The sequence below is a fragment of the Cervus elaphus genome, chromosome 33, assembly GCF_910594005.1.
Source record: "Cervus elaphus chromosome 33, mCerEla1.1, whole genome shotgun sequence".
NCBI lineage: Eukaryota > Metazoa > Chordata > Mammalia > Artiodactyla > Cervidae > Cervus > Cervus elaphus.
Genome location: NC_057847.1, coordinates 70,069,957 through 70,090,020, shown reverse-complemented (window position 1 = coordinate 70,090,020; position 20,064 = coordinate 70,069,957). Strand labels below are relative to the sequence as shown.

General features: G+C 42.3%; 1 protein-coding gene across 1 annotated transcript; it reads right to left on the bottom strand.

Annotated features, from left to right (window-relative positions):
- Window positions 1–16,327: 16,327 nt before the first annotated feature.
- Window positions 16,328–18,244, bottom strand: LOC122688523 (pro-interleukin-16-like). Its single transcript, XM_043894535.1, has 2 exons — window positions 18,188–18,244; window positions 16,328–16,714 (listed from the first exon to the last, which is right to left on the bottom strand). Exons 1-2 carry the CDS (start codon window positions 18,242–18,244, stop codon window positions 16,328–16,330), a joined length of 444 nt encoding a protein of 147 aa, XP_043750470.1.
- Window positions 18,245–20,064: the final 1,820 nt, after the last annotated feature.

Genomic DNA, 20,064 nt, shown 5'->3' with positions numbered 1-20,064 from the left:
ATGTGTGTGAGTGTGTACTGAGCCACGTGGGACCCTTCATGGTCAGTAACCGTCCCCTCAGGTCTAATGGGTATGGCTTCCACATGCATTCTCTTCCCTAGACTTGGTGTTGTGGCTAATCCACAAAACTGAAGTTCCCTGGGATTTGGGATCATCTGATGAGTAGCAGCTCTCACAGGACTTTTGGATTTCCCATAGGCTTCCCCTGAGAGAAGAATAGTTTTGCTAAGCTACTTACATTTGGGGGTTAATTGGTTATTGCAGCCTAATCTGTTTATGTGAAGGAGAAGCTGGAAAGTCAAGAGAGAGGACTTCTTTGAGGAAGTTGTCAAAATGTTGTAGCATGTTTTTTTCCTTGCCCTGATGGGGAAGGGGAGGTGGGGACCACCCTTTCACTTCTACCTAGTTAGAGGGGCCTCAGAGGGGCCATGCAGAGAGCTAGACATCTTCATCTGGGGACCACAAGGGGGCCCAGAGACTGCTGGATCGAGAGCAGGAAGTCTGAAGGTGAGACACTATGGCCAGCAGGAGAGCTGGCTGCTTTGAGAGTAGGCTATGCTTCTGGAGTTTGCAGGACAAGGATGGATGAGATAAAGTCAGAGCCAAAAGTTGACCTAGAGGGACTTTGTGCAAGTTAGCTACTTTTAGGGGTGTTAGGACCTGACAGAGCCAGGCTGTGTCTGGGGTGCTGCAGGGGCTGGGCTGGAGTGAATTCAAAGCAGCCGGTTGGAGGAGGGGACGCCGACCACCGGGTTCTGCTAAACCTGTGCGAAAGAACCCCCAAAAGAAAGAATCAGCCTTCACCCTCTGCCACAGCTGGAGGCCATCCTTTCCTGCTCTTGAATTCTCCTTCTTGCCCCACTGGAGGAAGCAGAGGTGACTTTTCAACTGAGGAAAGGGCCAGATCCTTTAGGTGGGGAAATGGAGGATGTGGCCTTGACCCCCCTCCTGAATGAGGAAGCAACTTTGCTATTAAGTATAGTTGACAGTTTTGACTCTTGATTGAGACTGAATAGTTATATTATGAACAAAAACTGGGAGTCTAGAAGTAGAGAATTTTTCAAACTTATACAAGAATGACAGAAAAAATAGAGAAAAATAGTATGAAGAAGGAAGTCCCACAGACCAGATCTGAAAGAGTGGAGAAAAATACGTGTATGTTGTTTTATTTTTGCTTTGCTCCACTTTCTCTTTCAAAGGTATGGTTTCACAAACATCACATATGATACTGATTGTAATAACAGCAAAATAGCTGAAACGAATGTATGTTTGTGCTCAGTGATGTCTCTTTGTGACCCCACAGACTGTAACCCTCCAGGCTTCTGTGTTCATGGGATTTTCCCAGCAAGAATACTGGAGTGGGTTGCCATTTCCTTCTCTAGGGGATCTTCCTGACCTGGGGATCAAACCCACGTTTTCGGCGTCTCCTGCACTGGCAGGCGGGTTCTTTACCGCTGAGCCTCTGGAGAAGCCAAGCCACAAAACAGAACAGTAACCTGAAATATGTGATAGGAGCGAGATCTTTTCTTGAGGGATCTCACAGAGTATGACAGTGAATAATGTATCACTCTTCTAATTATAGAACATGATCTCCTAGTATGGAACGGGATACCAAAAGCCAAAGTTTCATGAGTCTTCTGTACATGTCTTAAAACACTTCAGTGTCTTTAAAAAAAAAAATCAATTAATTGTAATGCAAAATTGCTTGACAAAACCCAGAGGAAAATTTAACAATAGTTTTCCTAAATACCTTTTATTTTTGGCAACAATAAAAACAGCAAAACTAGAGATTATACTCTACAAACATGTTCCACAAAGAAACAGGTAATTACATTTTTATCAAATGCACTTCTTGCCTTTTTAAAAGTGTGCGTTTTATTCTCCTCTAAAATGTTTTCCCTTATCTACTGTTACCCTGCAAAAGCAGCAAATAGTGCGGTGATAAGCTCGGTAATTATGGACACTGCAGGTTCTGGAAGATTTTCGTGGCTGGAGTCAATGGGCAGCATTATTATCTGAGGCCATCACACTGGGTTAAGTGTCCTTCAGGATGAATCCTCAGAGGATCTCAGTTATGTCTTCTGAGTCATCAGTAGAGCCTCATGGTGGGTAGGGCTGGATAATGGGTAAATGAAGGGCTTTGAAGATGGCTTTGGAGATGACAACCCCCAACCAGTCCCCCCTCTTCTCTACCTGACAACTGTGCAATTTTGGGCAGGTCATTTAATTCACTTAAGGCTCGAGTTTCTTCTTTACAATAATGTGGTTATGACCTACTGAGGTTTACTTTGAAGGTTGAATGTGCTAATACACATAAAACACTAATACAATGCCAGGTAAATAGCATGCTAAAGACTAATGAAGGGAATTATTTCAGGCTGATGATACAATGACATTCACTAGAATGATAGACGAATGGATGATGCTAAAAGGATAAAACAGTAATAATGAAATGAGAATTGGATAACTGTAAAAGGAGTCAGTGATAAAAACAATGTAAAATTAATAACAAAATATGTGCATGTCACAGGCCAAAGATATACAGTTTTCTACTTTCAAATTATTTTATAACTGTGAGAGACCTGACATTCTCTTTTAAAATTGAGGAAAGAATTAATTATTTGACCCATTTAGGACTATGCCTTCTAAACTGATGTACGGCAAGCATCCTAGAAGAATCAATGCAGTTTGCTTCTGTCTCGTTTCACGGTAGTAGTCTGCTTGACTCACTCTCATTAGAGGATTCTCAAAGGCTTTGCCAATAGTTCCTTCCAACTGTGTTATTGGTGTTGGAGCCTTATCTGAATTACCTTAAAAAGGTGGGGCTGGGCTGTGCTTCCCTGAATGTGAGCTGATTGCTCTGTAGAGACCTCTGGTTCTAGAAATATGGGTGTACTTTAAAATCTCTCTTGCTTGCATACAAAAGTGCCAGGGGATTGCTTCTTGCTGAGGGGCTGGGTTTTTTTAACCTAGTGGTAAAAGTGAAAGTGAAAGTTGTGTCAGGCTCTTTGCTACTCCGCCCACGGACTCTCCATGGAATTTTCCAGGCTAGTATACTTGAGTGGGGTAGCCTTTCCCTTCTCCAGGGGATCTTCCCAACCCAGAGGTCACACCCAGGTATCCTGCATTGTGGGTTGATTCTTTACCAGCTGAGCCACAAGGGAAGCCCAAGAATACTGGAGTGGGTAGCCTAGCCCTTCTCCAGCGGATCTTCCTGACCCGGGAATTGGCCGGGTCTCCTGCATTGCAGATGGATTCTTTACCATCTGAGCTATGAGGGAAGCCCTAATCTAGTGGAAAGACTGTGAATTCCTGGGAATAGTCACCCCGCTGTGTTTCCTTCCTGAACCTAAAGATCTTGGGTTTGCATCTTTGGCAGAATTGGACACTGTCTGCAGCTTTTTTTGAAAAAAGATTTTTTTGTTGTTGTTGTAGACCATTGTTAAAGTCTTCATTGACTTTGTTACAATACTGCTTCTGCTTTATGTTTTGTTTTCTTGGCCGGAAAGCATATGGGATTTTAACTCCCCAGGCAGGGCTTGAACCTGCAGCACCTGCATTGGAAGGTGAAATCTCAACCACTGGACCTCCAGGGAAGTTCTTGTCTGCAGCTTTGAACTTGCGGCCATTCAGTCCCAGGCTCAGAGCGAGTCCAGAGCATCCCCAGAGGCAGTGGTATGTATGGAAGGGACTGGGCGGATTGGTTTTTCTATAAAGACTGCCCAGACATTGCAGAGATGGCTTGAGGAGATTCGAGGTGGAAGGAATGAGTGGGGACACAAACACCAAGTCACACCACCTGCTCAGCTCCATCTGTGCCCGGGCACTGTCTCCCCAGGTGTGCTCTGGCTCACAGATTATTCTGACCCTTCCTGTTCTCTGCCTTCCTTGGATGGGGTGCCATCTGGCCCTCCCCACGGGGATTATTTCTCAGACAGTGACAGTGACAGATAATGAACGCAAACCATCCGTTTTCTCCTGCCAGCAGCTCTCTAATACCCAGAAAGGCATATGTGTGGATGTACGTACGTGGTGGTAGCCCACTTCCTCTCATTTGTCTGCTTCAGCTCTTATCCTAATGCCCCACATTTACCTTCATCATTAGTAACCTCCAAGAGGTCACAAACAGGGCTCATCTCTTTTTCTTCTGTTTTCTTCCCATTATAAAAGGAGCATGTCAATTTTTCTCTATTAAAAAAATTTGAAAATAAATAAAATAAAACAGGATTCTGAAACCCCACCACTGAGAGATACTAGGTATTTATGTTGTTCTTCTATCTTGGTTTGACCTTGTGTATGTATACAGTTGAAATCATACCACATATTGCATGTTATGTCTTATTTCATATAGCATTATATTATGAGCATTTTCTTATGCCAATAAACATATTTCTCATAACTTTAATGGCTAAGACTATTCCATTGTACAGGTATTTCTGATTTATTTAACCTTTCCCTTGTTGCAGTATCTGATTTTTCACTGTCATAGACAGTGCTGCAGCAAGGATCATTCTCGGTAAATCTTTGCTGGCCTCTCAGACGTTGTGAAACACAGTGCTAAATGCTTTCCAGAGAACATGTATCCATTGGTAGTCCCTTCAGTCTTGTCTCAGAGTTCCACTTCCACCAAACTCCCTCCATTGCCATAAAGTATCATATTTTACTGCCTATTTTAAAAAAAGAAACGACATTCTACTGTTATTTCAACATACATGTCTCTGATAATTAATGTCATCTGTATAGCCTTACTTTTTGGGGCTCTACTTGCCCCCAAAGGATGACTTCTGCATTTATAGTCAATATGAGCAGGAAGTCCAATAATGCCCTCTTGAGGCCTCCCAGCAACACCTGCATCCCTGCCTCATCTGAGAACCCCCAGGGTGGAATCTGTCTGATATCAAAGTGTCTAGGAATAAGGTAACTGGAGAATCTAACTGGTACCTTCTGCCAGAGGCTGCTGAGGGGGTGCTGATTGAAGGCTGGTCCTGTGAAGTTCAGGTCCTCATCTATGTGTCCCTCACATGTTCACTCACTGTGTTCAAGCTCAGCCACGGTGTCATGTTGGCTGGATTGGGGGTGAGGGTCATGCTTGTTGACACTGTTCCTTGCTACCCTGAATCTAGCCTGTGAGTTTCAAGGACACTATAGTGCCTGAGCTGTTAGATACCTCCAGTCTTTCTGGGGAGGTCCTTTTGGTGACCCGAGCATCCTTTCTCTCAGCAGACCTTAAGGAAACACCTGGTCTAGCCAAGGTGCTAGTTTAGAATCTGGGAGCTGGGGGGCAAGACCTGTGATCTCAGAGGGTTTTAGGCTGTTAATGAAGTGGATCTATTCCTTCTGAGGGATTTGCCTACCAAGGGCAGGGAGCTTTTCCTAAAGCCTGGGTGTGACAGTATCCTCTGGGGGTCTGACTGCCTGACTTTGAATCCCGGCCTTACCATTTCTGAGCTGCATAATCTTGTGCAGTTTGCTTAATCTCTTTAAGACTCAATTTCCTCATCTGTGAAAGAGGGCTTATTTAAGTACCTTCCTCTTAGGATCCCTGTGAGGATTAAATGAGATAATCCATGCGAAGTGTATAATGTAGTCCCTGGCACAAAGATATGCAACATAAGTTGGCCACAAAATTACTATGCTAAGTCACTTTAGTTGTGTCTGATTCTTTGTGACCCCATGGACTGTAGCCCGCCAGGCTCCTCTGTCCATGGGATACTCCAGGCTCATGAATACTGAAGTGGGCTGCCATGCCCTTCTCCGAGGGATCTTCCTGACCCAGGGATCAAACCCATGTCTCTTGTGTCTCCTGCATTGGCAGGCAGGTTCTTTCCACTAGCACCACCTGAGAAGCCCCAAAACGTCCTATTATATCTGAATGAAAGTTTTGCTACCAGGGGACTTCTCCTTCATTATGTGGAGAAACTGCCTGAAACTTACTTCTCGTTTAAAAAATTCTGTTTTAAATTCATTGATTAGTAAAGTTAAACACTCCTACTCCCACCTCTGGCTCTGCGATATTTATTTGCTCTTTGCAAATTGCGGGTAAGCCATTTTGTGTTTTCTGCTTTCTTTTGATTCTTTAGTTAAACTTTATATTTAGAGATAGCTGTCTATTCATATGTAGTAATAAGAAGTAAGACAGAGAGATTCCATGTAGCCCTTATCTCAGCTTCCTGAGCAGCTCTGTGTATGTGTGTGTGTATGTGTTTACTTATTTTTCCAAACAGTTCCTCTGTTTTTCAGGTTATATCATTTCTATTGCCCCCATCTTCATGCTCACTAATTCTTTCTTCTGTTCTCTACATTCTGATGCTGAGTCCATGCACTGAGTTTTTATTTAGGTTTTCTATTTTCCCATTCTAAAATTTCTATTTGGTTCTTCTTTACATCTTCTGTTTCTTTGCTGAGATTTTCTAATTCTTGCTAAGTCTTTCTATGTTTTCATTAGTTTCAAACATGTTCTAAATTGTTCCCTGAAACATTACATGATGGCTGATTTAAAACTCTTGTCAGATAATTTTAACATCTCTGTGTAGGTGTCTATTTTTCCCACATTCCCACTGAGGTCTTCTTGTTTTTTTGCAAGATGAGAAATTACTGATTGAAACCTGAACATTTAAGGTATTATGTTACAGACTCTGGGTCTTAGTTAGACCTCCTGTTTTAGCTGGCATTTGTAGCATCACTCTGTCAGAGGAAGGGAGCTTACCCTTGTTACTGCCCAGCAGGGTGGCAATCCCAGGTCCTTCATCCCCTCTGTTGACCCTCAAGGGTGGTGGGGCGCCTTCTTACTGCTGGGCGGGGCTAAAAGATTGACTCACCATGAAGTCTTTACGACACATTTGCCTGGGAGGGGAGCCTTATCACAGCTCTCTCATGGCCTCTGAGTGGGGGGCAGGGTAGCCTCATTACAGTGGATGCTGGTGAAGTCCTGACTCAGTGCTGGGTCTCCTGTGACCCCCAGCGTGGCGCCTTGTTACTGCTGGTAGGTTACTTATTTGGTGCTGTGATATTGCAGCCTTCCCACACGGTCTCCATAAAGTGGGGGTGGGGGGCCTCACTGCTGCCCATTACGTGCCTCTTGTTGTTGTTGTTCAATTGCTGAGTTGTGTCTGACTTTTTGTGACCCCATGGACTGCAGCTCACCAGGCTTCCTGTCCTTAACTATCTCCTGGAATTTGCTCAAACACATCCATTGAGTCGGTGATGCCATCCAACCCTCTTATCCTCTGTCATCCCCTTCTCCTCCTTCCCTCAGCCTTTCCAGCACCAGGGTCTTTTCCAGTGAGTCAGCTCTTCACATCAGGTGGCCAAATTATTGGAGCTTTAGCTTCAGCATCAGCTTCCAGTGAATATGCAGGGTCTACTGGCAACTATGATTCACAACTGCTCCCTACTCTGCCTTTTCTGCCATGACCCCTGTGGAAGACTTCGGACACCTTCTCACAGACCAAAGAGGATGGACATCTAAGCTCCCCACTTGGCCTTTGCTGGCATGGGGGGAGTGGGCCAGAGTTTTATCTGTCATGTTTGACTAGAGGAGAACATTAGGATCTAAAATTTATCTGCTTCGCTAGGCTGCTCTTTACATGGTCCTTTCATTAGGAAGGTGCTTCCCTGGTGGTTCAGATGGTAAAGAATCTGTCTGCAGTGGAGGAGACCTGGCTTCGATACCTGCATTGAGAAGATCCCCTGGAGCAGGGAATGGCTACCCCTCAAGTATTCTTTCCTGGAGATTTCCATGGAAAAGGGATCCTGGTGGGTTACAGTCTACGGGGTTGCAAAGAGTCGAACACTACTGAGTAACTAACACTTCATTAGGGAGAGTAGGCTTCTGGGGGGCCTTTTTTTCTGTCTGCATCTATTGGCCTTTCCAGCTGAAGACGCCAGCTTCTTCAGCTCCAAGTCTGGGGTAGATATACGGGGAAAACCCAAGAAGCTCCTCACTCCGTCATCATTCCTCAGGTACAAGGTCCCAGCTGGTCTGCCTCTTACCCTCAACCTTTCAGTCTTCTTGTTTGTTTTATCCGTAAATTCAGGGGCTTTGGTTGTACTTATTGGGATCAGGGAAACATGTTCCCCAGAAGTAGAAGTTTCTCTCTGCCTTCTTTTCAAAAATAAAGTTTTATTGCTTTCCTTATAAACTTTTCACAGGTCAAATGTTAAGGATATCAACCTCCTGAATGTAAGAATCCTTTCCCATACGTGGTTATCTGTATGCTTCTTTAAGACTTGTGCTATATTCACTTTAAAAAATCATATTGATGATAGTGATGATGTTGATGATGGTGTACCAGAAAGTATTAGCTAAAATCAAGTGCTCAGCTATTTAGGCAAATTGAGTTCTCAGGGCTGTCTACTGTTGCCATAGATAATTTTGAATTAGCTCCAGGGGAGTGAAGCCTTCATAGCAGATTCAAGGTTTGGCACGTCCTTGTCCTCCACGAGGATTTGAGACTTTTAGGGGCTGAACAGGAGGCTGCTGGTAACAGGAGCACCTTGGTCTCCAGCTGGGCTGAAGAAGTTCCTATCAGTGATCCACGCTGGCTCTGCCAAAGGACCTTGATGATGCCTTAGAGTCTTGGATAATTAGAGTTTCAGTGAAAAGCCTGTACCCTTGGCAAAATGCTGGAGATCTTCCCTTTATAACAGCTGCAAAAATGAGAATTTCCTGAGTCTCAGCGACTTTGGGGACATTATTTATATAACACTCTCACATACCTGCTGGGCTTTCTGTTCCCTCCAATCAGGAAAGACTTCCAGGAAAATTGTGACCATTGGGATGATGGTTTTGGGTGATTCTACATCTTTTTTGCCCTTCATTCATTTATTCATTAATTGAATAACCTATTCCATTTTTTCATCCACTTATTGGAGAACTACCCTTATGGCAGAAAGTGAAGAAGAACTAAAGAGCCTCTTGATGAAAGTGAAAGAGGAGAGTGAAAAAGTTGGCTTAAAGCTCAACATTCAGAAAACTAAGATCATGGCATCCAGTCTCATCACTTCATGGCAAATAGATGGGGAAACAATGGAACCAGTGGCAGACTTTTTTACTTTGGGCTCCAAAATCACTGCAGATGGTGACTGCAGCCATGAAATTAAAAGATGCTTATTTCTTGGAAGGAAAATTATGACCAACCTAGACCACATATTAAAAAGCAGAGACATTACTTTGCCAACAAAGGTCCGTCTCGTCAAGGCTATGGTTTTTCCAGTAGTCATGTATGGATATGAGAGTTGGACTGTGAAGAAAGCTGAGTACTGAAGAATTGATGTTTTTGAACTGTGGTGTTGGTGAAGACTCTTGAGAGTCCCTTGGACTGCAAGGAGATCCAACCAGTCCATCCTAAAGGAGATCAGTCCTGAGTGTTCATTTGTAGGACTGATGTTGAAGCTGAAACTCCAATACTTTGTCCACCTGATGCGAAAGAAAGAAAGAAAGAAACAAAGAAAGAAAGAAACAAAGTGAAGTCGCTCAGTTGTGTTCGACTCTTTGCGACCCCATGGACTGTAGCTTACCAGTCTCCTCCATCCATGGGATTTTCCAGGCAAGAGTACTGGAGTGGGTTGCCATTTCCTTCTCCAGGAGATCTTCCCAACCCAGGGATCAAACCCAGGTCTCCTGCATTGCAGGCAGACACTTTACCATCTGAGCTACCAGGGAAGCCCAAAAGCTGACTCACTTGAAAAGACCCTGATGCTGGGAAAGGTTGAAGGCAGGAGGAGAAGGGGACAACAGAGGATGAGATGGTTGGATGGCATTACCGACTCAATGGACATGAATTTGGGTAAACTCCAGGAGTTGGTGATGGACTGATGTGCTGTGGTTCATGGGGTCGCAAAGAGTTGGACACGGCTGAGTGACTGAACTGAACTGAACTACTGGAGAACTACATTATTTTCAGGAGGCATCAGGGAAACAAATAAAAAACATCCTTTATCCTGGTAGGATGATTATGAGTAGGGGAGACAATGACCATTAAACTTAAAGCCATGATGGAAGTACGGGATCATCCCAGAGCACAGAGTAGACTAGCAGTGGACAGTCAGAAAGGGCTTCTCAAAGGAGGTGACTCGTGGACTGAATCTTGCTGAGAAAAGGAATTAGCCAAGCCAAGAGCGAGCAGGCATGCAAGGCTGACCACTGCAGCAGAGGGATGTGGCTCAAGGATGGTAGGACCACAGAGTGGGAAATACTAGGCAGGTAGGAGGTAATCCTGAGAGGGTGAAGAGGTTTGGTGCTGCGTGGCTTTACTGTCAGGCTACCGAGCCTAAATTTCAGCCTAAGGACGACATGTGACCATGAAGAGTTTTTTTGTGGAATAGTAGCACAATATTCCAGAATGTTCATCTGACTATCTTGCAGAAGAAGAATGGACTGGTGAAGGATGAGCATTTGCTTGTATGTAATCCCTGGCCACTTGGGTCTTGGAGGAATTCGGTATCTTTATTTGAATCAAGATAAGAGTGACTTTATATGACCATAAGAATAGTATTTTTGTTGTTATTGTTGTCACTGAGGATTGGGAGAATGGAAGATGGCTCATATTTTGTGGTGAACACTCTAGCCATACCATATGGGTGAGCATATATTAGCTGAAGTTTGAGACCTGTTGGCCTTTCTTTCTTACAAACTATAGGTAACTGAGAGCTATTATCACAGATGAACTCTTTACCATCCATTTGCTTATGTAAATAACAGGAAGGGCCTTTCTTTTGAGTTGTGAAGATTGTCCTGAATGAGAAAATAGCTGCTTTGCAGTGCTTTGGGAAAATGATAAAAACTGTTGGTGAAAGAGCAGAAAATGAAGGCCATTTCCCACTCATTTTCTTCCTTTGGATCAGAAACTACAAAAATGTAAATCAAACCTTGAAATGCTCCAGCAGAAACAGGAAAACACAGGACAAAGGCTGTTTGAGACATAGCTCATGAGTTTGGGGAGAGTGGGTGGTGGGGGTGAGACTTTCTGTCTCCAGAAAACAATATTACTTTCAACAAAAGAAAGAAAAACTAAGTTCTCTGGCTTCCTATGTCCTGAGGCTGAGTTTAATTAAGGCTAGAAAGGGCAGAGAGACGTGATAAATAAAACAAAACCAAGATCTGTAGGAAACTGCCCTAGAGAAGTTAAAGGAGAGTGAGGTTGGTAATGATCATTACATGAGGGATGAGATATGTCAAGGGTAGCGGATGTCATGTGGACACTATAATGAAGCACCATATGGGAGGAGATAGTAAAATTCAAGCACCTTTTATAATAGCAGAACTAAGATGCAGGGTCCATGCTTGAGCACTGGTTCTTGGTAGTTTGACAAAATGGATCTGTGATGGTTCCCTCTTTATCAACTTGAGGGATGAAAAAAGTGGTACCTGCACTTGGCCTAGGGACACCAAGTTTTATTGGAGACATGAAAGAGGAAACTGAGTGATGGATAATTTGTATGGTAAGGATCACATTTCAGATGAACTTGGGGAAAGGTAATATGAGTAAAAACACAACAAAAAGCAATGGGAATGCCTGGAGCAATTGAAAATTCAAGTTCTCAAATGCAGGATGGCAACCTCAGGTTTGCCAATTTGGGGATGGATGACTTAGGGCAAGTCACAACTTCACTATTCATCTGTCAGTCAGAGAATGGTGGTAACGGGCATGTACCTCATTTTAGGTATCATTAAAAGGATTAAGTAAATTAATGTGTGTAAGGCACTTAAATGGGGCTTCTATGGACATGAGTTTGGGTGAACTCCAGGAGTTGGTGATGAACAGGGAGGCCTGGCGTGCTGCGATTCATGGGGTCACAGAGAGTCGGACACGACTGAGCGACTGAACTGAACTGAACTGATGGTAGCTCAGATGATAAAGAATCTACCTGCCCTGCAGGAGACCTGGATTCTATCCCTGGGTCAGAAAGAACCCCTGGAGAAGGGAATGGCAACCCACTCCAGTATTCTTGCCTGGAAAATTCCATGCACAGAGGAGTCTGGTGAGCTACAGTCCGTGGGGTCTCAAAGAGTCGGACATGACTGAGTGACTAACACATACACAAGGCATTTAAATAATACCTGGCACACAGGGAGTGCAACATGTAAACAAATTAAAAACTATTGTGATGAAGATTAACTGCTCAAGTTATTGGGGTGTCTGGGGACTCAGTTTGAGATAGTATAAAAACAAAATTGTCTCTGGGAAGCTCTGAACCAACTTGAAGAAGAGTCTAGAATCAAGGGAAATCAATATTAGCATCCAGTGGGGGATGGGAAAGATCAGGATCATAAATGGGTGGGCAAACCACGAGTCAAGGGTGGGCTGGAGAAGGCATGGAATCAGAGCCAGTCTGGGTCAAGATGGGGGTGGTCTGTAAACAGGGATTTGGGTTACCTTGTTTATTGCTACAAGCCCAGTGCTGAGAACAATACCTGACAAATAGCTGGCCCTCCCTAAGCATTTGTTGAGTAAATGCTTTAAGTGTTGAGTGAACAGTGGACATGCAGGTCTGGTATAAAGGAACAGAATCAGGATGGACAGGAGTTACAGGATGAAAACATCAAAGGCCATGATAATTCCCACAGCAAGGAGTCTGGTTCTCTGGAGTATCCAGAATTAGAAAATCCTGAATTTGAGTAAGGAAGGCTGAGGAGCATCAATTAATGTCTTTCTCTTTCTCTCTCCCTCTTGCCTTTCTTCCCTCCTTTTGGATCTCTGTCTTTCCTCTGACAGTCTACTTTGATCTAAAGGAAGTGGTTAACATCTAACGTTTCCCTTTTCTGTGGATGGAGCAAGGAAAAAAAATCAAGTGAGTTTAATAAACAGTTGAAAGATTTCAGTTAGGTCGAAAGAAGAATTTCTTACCAGCAAGGAGTGCTCAATTCTGAAATCTGTTAGTTACAGAGTCAAGTGGGGAATGTCTTCTGGTTTAAGAGATCTCTGTCAGTAGCACAAATTCTCCATTCTTTAGAAAGTTGGTGACCCTACATGAAAGAGAATTAACAAGGAAAACTCATTAAGGATCTCTGCCCAGGAGGATGTGGAAGAGAAGATGAACTTCAAGATGACTCGAAGATTTGCAGGCACGCAAAATGGAATCAGGATGGGAGGGAAAGGGATGATGTCCGAAGACTAGGTCAAGGCAAATAGCAGCCTTCTCTTTCCAGCAGATCAGAGAGGGTAGGAATCCTTGGTGTCTTCATGATTAGCTGCTTATTCTGGGTTTTTAGCCTGTTTGGGACGTTGTGATAGATGCATACGATTGTGGTGGTGGTGGTGGTCTGTGCTTAGGTGTGAGTATGAGGTGTGTGTGTGTGGGTCTGCATGGATGTGTGTGTGTGTATGAGAATGAAAACGAGAAGTCTGTATTTTCAAATGCTGCCAAAGTGCTTAGAGATCCTCATTGTGGGTTTCCATGGAAACTCACGATTCTCTTTCAGAAACAAATGGCAGGATCCTTGAGAAAAGGGCATGGATACTCACATTTCATCTTTTTGTAATCTATGCATTTGTGAGGGGAAATGGGCTAAAGGAGTGATCAAAATACTGGGAAATGTTTTAGTGGTTATTTTAACAACAACAAAAACAGACATTGGTCACTGGGCTTTTGTTTTATACAGCTTTCACATAACACAGAGGTTATTTTCAAGAGTCTCTCTTTGATTTCTTACTTTACTTCAGCTTGTGTACCAACCAATTCTTGTTAAATATTTATGGACAAGATTAAAGACTTTATAAAACGTAACAGCTGGCAGCTGTCCTCGCCTAAAGGATAAAGCAGAAAGTTTTCATTTTAATTGGATAACTATGTGACCGAAATATCTAACCCCTAAGGGAAATACAAGAATTAAAATATGTAAAGCAATTTTTAAAAGGGAAAATCGCATTTTACATTTCGTAGCTTTTATTTCCTTGTGTCGTTTGTGTGAAGGTGAAGTTACAGTTGTTGTCTTTTATAGTTTCCTGAGGTTGAAGACATGTTTCAGTGTTTCAGAATGTTTCCTATTAAGATTCAGCTGGTGAAAATACACTTGGGGTCCTTGTTGTGACACAAATCACTCATCCTATTTCACTTCTAAGAATCTTTAATACAATTGTCTCATAACCAAGTTGTAAAATGAGAGAATAAACTGAAATATTCTGGGGGTGTGGGTAGAGGGAGCTGTTAAATTGGCTGACATTGAACGTAATCAAACAGCACTGGGGAAAGAGTGGTTCTCTTTTTCAGTTTTTAAGCCAGCAATTACCTGACATTGAATATATTTGTATTGAGATTCTGATACTGATCTGAAAGACCCATCTGGTCTTGAACAAGTCACTTACCTGCTGTGGTCTGATACTCAACTATAACATATGGGGCTTGGATAAAATATTTCCTGATTTTTTTTTTTTTTTTGAGAGTCTAAATATTTAAGTCAGGGTTAGCAAGCAAAGGATCATGAACCAAATCCTGTCTCCTTACTGTTTTGTGGCTTCCCTGGTGACACAGTGGTAAAGAATCCGCCTGCCAACGCAGGAGACCCGAGTTCAATCCCTGAGTCAGGAAGATCCCCTGGAGAAGGGAATGGTAACCTACTCCAGTATTCTTGCCTGGAAATCCCGAGAACAGAGGGGCATGGTGGGCTACAATCCATGGGATTGCAAATGAGCTGGACATGGCTTAGTGACTAAACAAAAACAAAACAAAGTAAGAATGACATTTTTAAATGGTTGGCGGGGGGGAATCAGTACAAGATTAATGCTTTGTGATACATGGAAATTACATAAAATTCAAATTTCAGTGTTTATAAACTTTTATTGCAACACAGCCAAGCTCATTCATTTATGAAGCTTTGTTCGTGGCTGTTTTCACACCACAGTGGCACAGCTGAGTGCCATGACAGAGACCCTATGGTCCTCAAAGTCTAACGTGTTCACTCTCTGATCTTTGCAGAAAAAGCTTTCCATCTCCTATCTGATTCTCAATCATTGAAAAGAATTAATCAGATCATCTCTTTTTTTTTTGATCAGTAATCTTAATAGAACAGATAGTGTTTGGATAAAGTTTTTATTAATTTTTTACTCTATTATTAAAGGGGAAAAATGTAGGTTTCCTCAAACATAGCTGATAACTTTTTTGACATGAACCAATTTGTCTAGGTAGTTTTTCCTCTCTTAACCTCACGTGGGGGCCGGGGGGGGGGGGGGGGGCGGGCGCGGTTTACTGCATTCCTAGAGGAGTAGGGGTGGTAGGGGAATGTAATGTATGGACCTGAACTTTAAACAGTCCACTCCTTCAAGGACTCCCTTGGTTACAAAATCTCAAACCTGAGTTCTGGCTGCCCAAGTGGCTCAGTGGTAAAGTCACCGGTGGCCCCTGCCAATGCAGGAGATACAGGGGACGTGGTTTCAACTCTTGAGTTGGGAAGATCCCCTGGAGTGGGAAATGGCAACCCAGTATTCTCGTCTGGAAAATTCCAGGGACAGAAGGAGACTGCTAGGTACAGTCCATGGTGTCGGAAAGAATCAGACACGACTGAGCATGCACACGCTGCCACACACTGCTAGAGACCTGAGTTCTGGGAAAAACTCTTGACTGGCTGAAGTGCAAATGAAACCAACCCTTAGCAGACCTGAGGAGGTAACCTTTATTGATCCCCTACTTTGTGCCAGCCTCAGTGTTAGATATTTGCATGCATAGCTTTATTTATTCTTTTTGATGACCTCATCTCCCAGGGGAGAGGGCCTGGGTCATGGAGCGTTTAGACAGCTGTTTAGTAGAAGAGGGAAGATTTCAGCCTGGGTCTGTCTGACTTCAATGCTTATCTTCTCACAAAGTCAATTTAATATTTACAAAATCTCTCTTCTCAGTAAGGAAATTACCCAAAGAAATCAAAAGTGAATCCACAAGACCTGTGTTTACATCATAGACAAGTCCAGGAACCTCTGTCAGTCTCTATGGATATATCAAAACTCTACATATCTTTCAATCTCTGTTTTCAAGTGTCAGAGATCTCCTTTATGAGACATTGTTTGTTTCTCTTACTCACTTCTGTTGTTGACCTCCTACCTTTTTTTTTCCCCCCATATCCAATCATAGATCCATTTTACTTACAGCACCACAGTATTATCACTAAGCTCTCTAGATGCAGTCTGTCGTTTGTATCAGCCACCCCACTGTGACTGCATCCTAACTTCTGGGACCACCCTTTTACTGGGAGGGGTCCCAGAAGGTCCAGACCTGGGCAAGCAGCCACTGGGAAGCACATTGCATTCCCCCTTGGGTGGGGTCAGCTGTGACCCTGAGAATTAGCAGTTCCGGGACCTGCGTGTGGTAGGCTCTGGCGTCCGCACTGGTGCTGGGCCTAGGGGTCTCCAGCAGCTGGGGTCCCCTTGGATTGCAGGCTCTTCCTCCTGAGGACGATCGTCACAGGTCCATCAGGCAACGCCTTGATGATGTTCCAGGCTTCAAACTGCGTGAGACCCTGCATGTTGGTGCCGGCCAGGTATAAGATTTCATCTCCCGGCTGGACTGTGTTACTCTGTTCTGAGGCCACCCCTTTGAAGATCCTGTTAACCGTCAGAGGCTTGTCCCCATGTAGGGAGCCCTTCCCTCCTTCCAGGCTGAAGCCCAGTCCTGCAGAGGTCTTTTCCAGGGTCACCGGGCAGACTGTGGCCTCTGCTGTGGATTCTATGGAGACGTCACTGGCCACAGAGGCTGAGCCTGAGGAATCAGTGGAGGAGTTGACTACCTGCCTTTAAGAGCTGACTCCCAGGGCGCAGAGCAAGTCAGGGGCCCTGACACCTTGCTGGCCATTAGCAAGTGCTACCTCCTGCAACCAGTTTGTTAGGAATGTTCCTGCACTGCCTGATTACATCTTCCTCTGAGACCCTAGCCTGTCCTTTTCTTAGACTCAACGTTCTGCTATGGACCCTGCTGGGTCTTTAACTTCTTAAGGTCAGAGATGATGTCCTAGGGTTTTTTGTGTCCCTGCAGCACTGAGTGTGGTGCCTCGTGAGGGCAATGAACGTTGGTGGCAAGAATTAGACCAAAAAAAAAAAAAAAAGAATTACACGGGAAAAAATTTCCATTCTGGCAGTTTACCTCGTTGCCTATATTCTGAGCACCTACCATATGCTGAAGCCAACAAGAACATACTGAACGAATGCAAGGCTGTTCATGCTTATTTTAGCAGGAAAGGGTAGGTTTGAGATGAGATAAGACATTTAGGGTTGACATTTTAAAAAATGGGCTTCCCTGATAGCTCAGTTGGTACAGAATCCACCTGCAATGCAGGAGACCCCACAAGTTTAGTTGATGTATAATATCATATAAGTTATGGGTATATAATACTGTGATTTACAAGTTTTAAAGGTTATACTCCATTGATAGCTAATGCAAAACATTGACTATATTCCTCCTGTTGTACAATATATCATTGTAGCTTATTTTATATCTAATAGGTTGTGCTTCTTAATTCCCTGCCCCTGTACTGCCCCTTCCTTCTTCCCTTTCCCTAGGATGGCGATTTTTCTTCCTCTTTTTATTATTATTTTCTTAAAATTTTTCGCAGGTGTACAGCAAAGAGATTCAGTTGTACACATATGTGTATCTGTCACTTTTCAAATTTATTCCCCATTTAGATTATTACAGAATATTGAGCAGAGTTCCTTGTGCTATATAGTTGGTCCTTCTTGGTTATCAATTCTAAATCTAGCAGTGTGTACATGTCAATCCTAATCTCCCAGTCTATCCCCTTGGCCTTCTGCCCAGGTAACCAAGAAGTCTATTCTCTAAGTCTGTGAGTCTGTTTCTGTTTTGTAAATAAGTACATTTGTATCATTTTAAAATAGATTCCACATATAAGAGACTTCACAAAATTTTTGTCTTTCTCTGTTTGACTTAATTTATTTAGTATCATAATCTCCAGGTCCATCCATGTTGCTGGAAATGGCATAATTCTATCCTTTTTAATGGCCAACTAATAGTCCATTTGTATATATGTACCATTTCTTTATCCAAATAATTGTTCATGGACATTTAAGTTGCTTCTGTTCTTGGCTATTGTAAACAGTGCTGCAATGAATATTGGGGTGTATCTATACTTTCAAATCAAGTATTTCTCCAGATATATGTCCAGGAGTGGGATTGCAGGTTCATATGATAGCTCTATTTTAGTTTTTTAAGGAAACTCCGTCCTTTCACAGTGGTTGTACCAATTTACATTCCCATTAACAGTGTAGGAGAGTTGCTCTTTCTCTCCACCCTCTATAACCTTCATTGTTTGTAGATTTTTTTTTTTATTTTGATGATGGTCATTCTGACTGGTGTGAGGTGATATCTCATTGTAGTTTTGATTTGCATTTCTCTATTAATTAATCTTCTCATGTGCCTCTTTGCCATCTGTATATCTTCTTCGGAGACATGCCTATTAAGGTCTTCTGCCAATTTTTTGATTGGGTTGTTTGTTTTTATGGTATTGAGCCATATGAGTTGTTTGTAAATTTTGGATACTAATCCTTTTTTGATTGCATCATTTGCAAATATTTTCTCCGATTCTTTGGGTTGTCTTTTCATTTTCTTTATGGTTTCCTTTGCTGTGCAAAAGTTCTTGAGTTTAATTAGGTCTCATTTGTTTATTTTAGTTTTTCATTTCTATTACTCTGGGGGAATGGATTAAAAATAACATTGCTGTGATTTATGTCAGAGAGCATTCTGCCTATGTTTTCCTCTAAAAGTTTTATAGTATCTGGTCTCAAGTTTAGGTCTTTAATCAAGTTTGAGTTTATTTTTGTGTGTGGTGTTAAAGAGTGTTCCAATTTCTTTCTTTCTTTTTCTTTTAACATTCAGCTGCCCAGTTGTTTCAGAACCACTTATTGGAGAAACTGTCTTTTCTCCATTGTATAGTCTTGCCTCCTCTGTGGTAGATTAATTGACTACAGGTGAGTGGATTCATTTCTGGGCTTTCTAGAAACATTTTCCATTGATCTATATTTCTGTTTTTGGGCTAGTACCATACTAGTTTGATAACTGTAGCTTTGTAATATAGTCTGAGAAGTCAGGGAGACTGATTCCGCCTATTCTGTTTTCCTTTATAAAAATTGCTTTGGCAGGGGGATCTTTTGTGTTTCCATACTAATTGTACATATTTTTTGTTCCAGTTATGTGAAAAATTCCACTGGTAACTTGCTAAGGATTGCATTGAATCTGTAGGTTGCTTTGGGTAGTATAGTCATTTTCACAATATTGATTCCTCCAATCCAAGAACATGATATATCTCTCCATTTGTTAGTGTCATCTTTGGTTTCTTTCATCAGCATCTTATAGCTTTCTGCATACAGATCTTTTGGCTCCTTAGATAGGTTTATCCCTAGGTATTTTATTCTTTTTGTTGCAATGGTGAATGGGACTATTTTTTAAATTTCTCTGAGTTTTCATTGTTAGAATATAGGAGTGCAAGGGTCTTTTGTGCATTAATTTTGTATCATGCTACTTTACTAAATTCATTGATTAGCTCTAACAATTTCCTTTAGGGTTTTCTATGTATAGGATCATGTTGTTTGAAAACAGTGACAGTTTTACTTCTTTTCCAATCTAGATTCATTTTATTTCATTTTATTTCTTTTTATTCCCCTCTTATTGCCATGGCTTGGATTTCCAAAACTATGTTGAATAATAGTGGTGAGAGTGAGGATCCTTGTCTTGTTCCTGATTTTAGAGGAAATTCTTACAGTTTTTCATTGTTGAGATTAACATTTGCTGTGGGTTTGTTGTACATGGCCTTTATTCTGTTGGAGTAGGTTCCTTCCTTGCCCATTTTCTGGAGTTTTTTTTTTTTTTTAATCATAAATGGATGCTGAATTTTTTCAAAAGCCTTTTCTGCATCTATTGAGGTGACCATATGGTTTTTATTTTTCTATTTGCAAATATGGTGTATCACATTGATTGACTTGTGTATGTTGAAAAATCACTGCATCCCTGGGATAAATCCCACTTGATCATGGTGTATAATCCTTTTAATGTACTGTTGGATTCAGATTGCTAGTATTTGTTGAGGATTTTTGCATCTATGTTTATCAGTGATATTGGATTTCTTCCTTT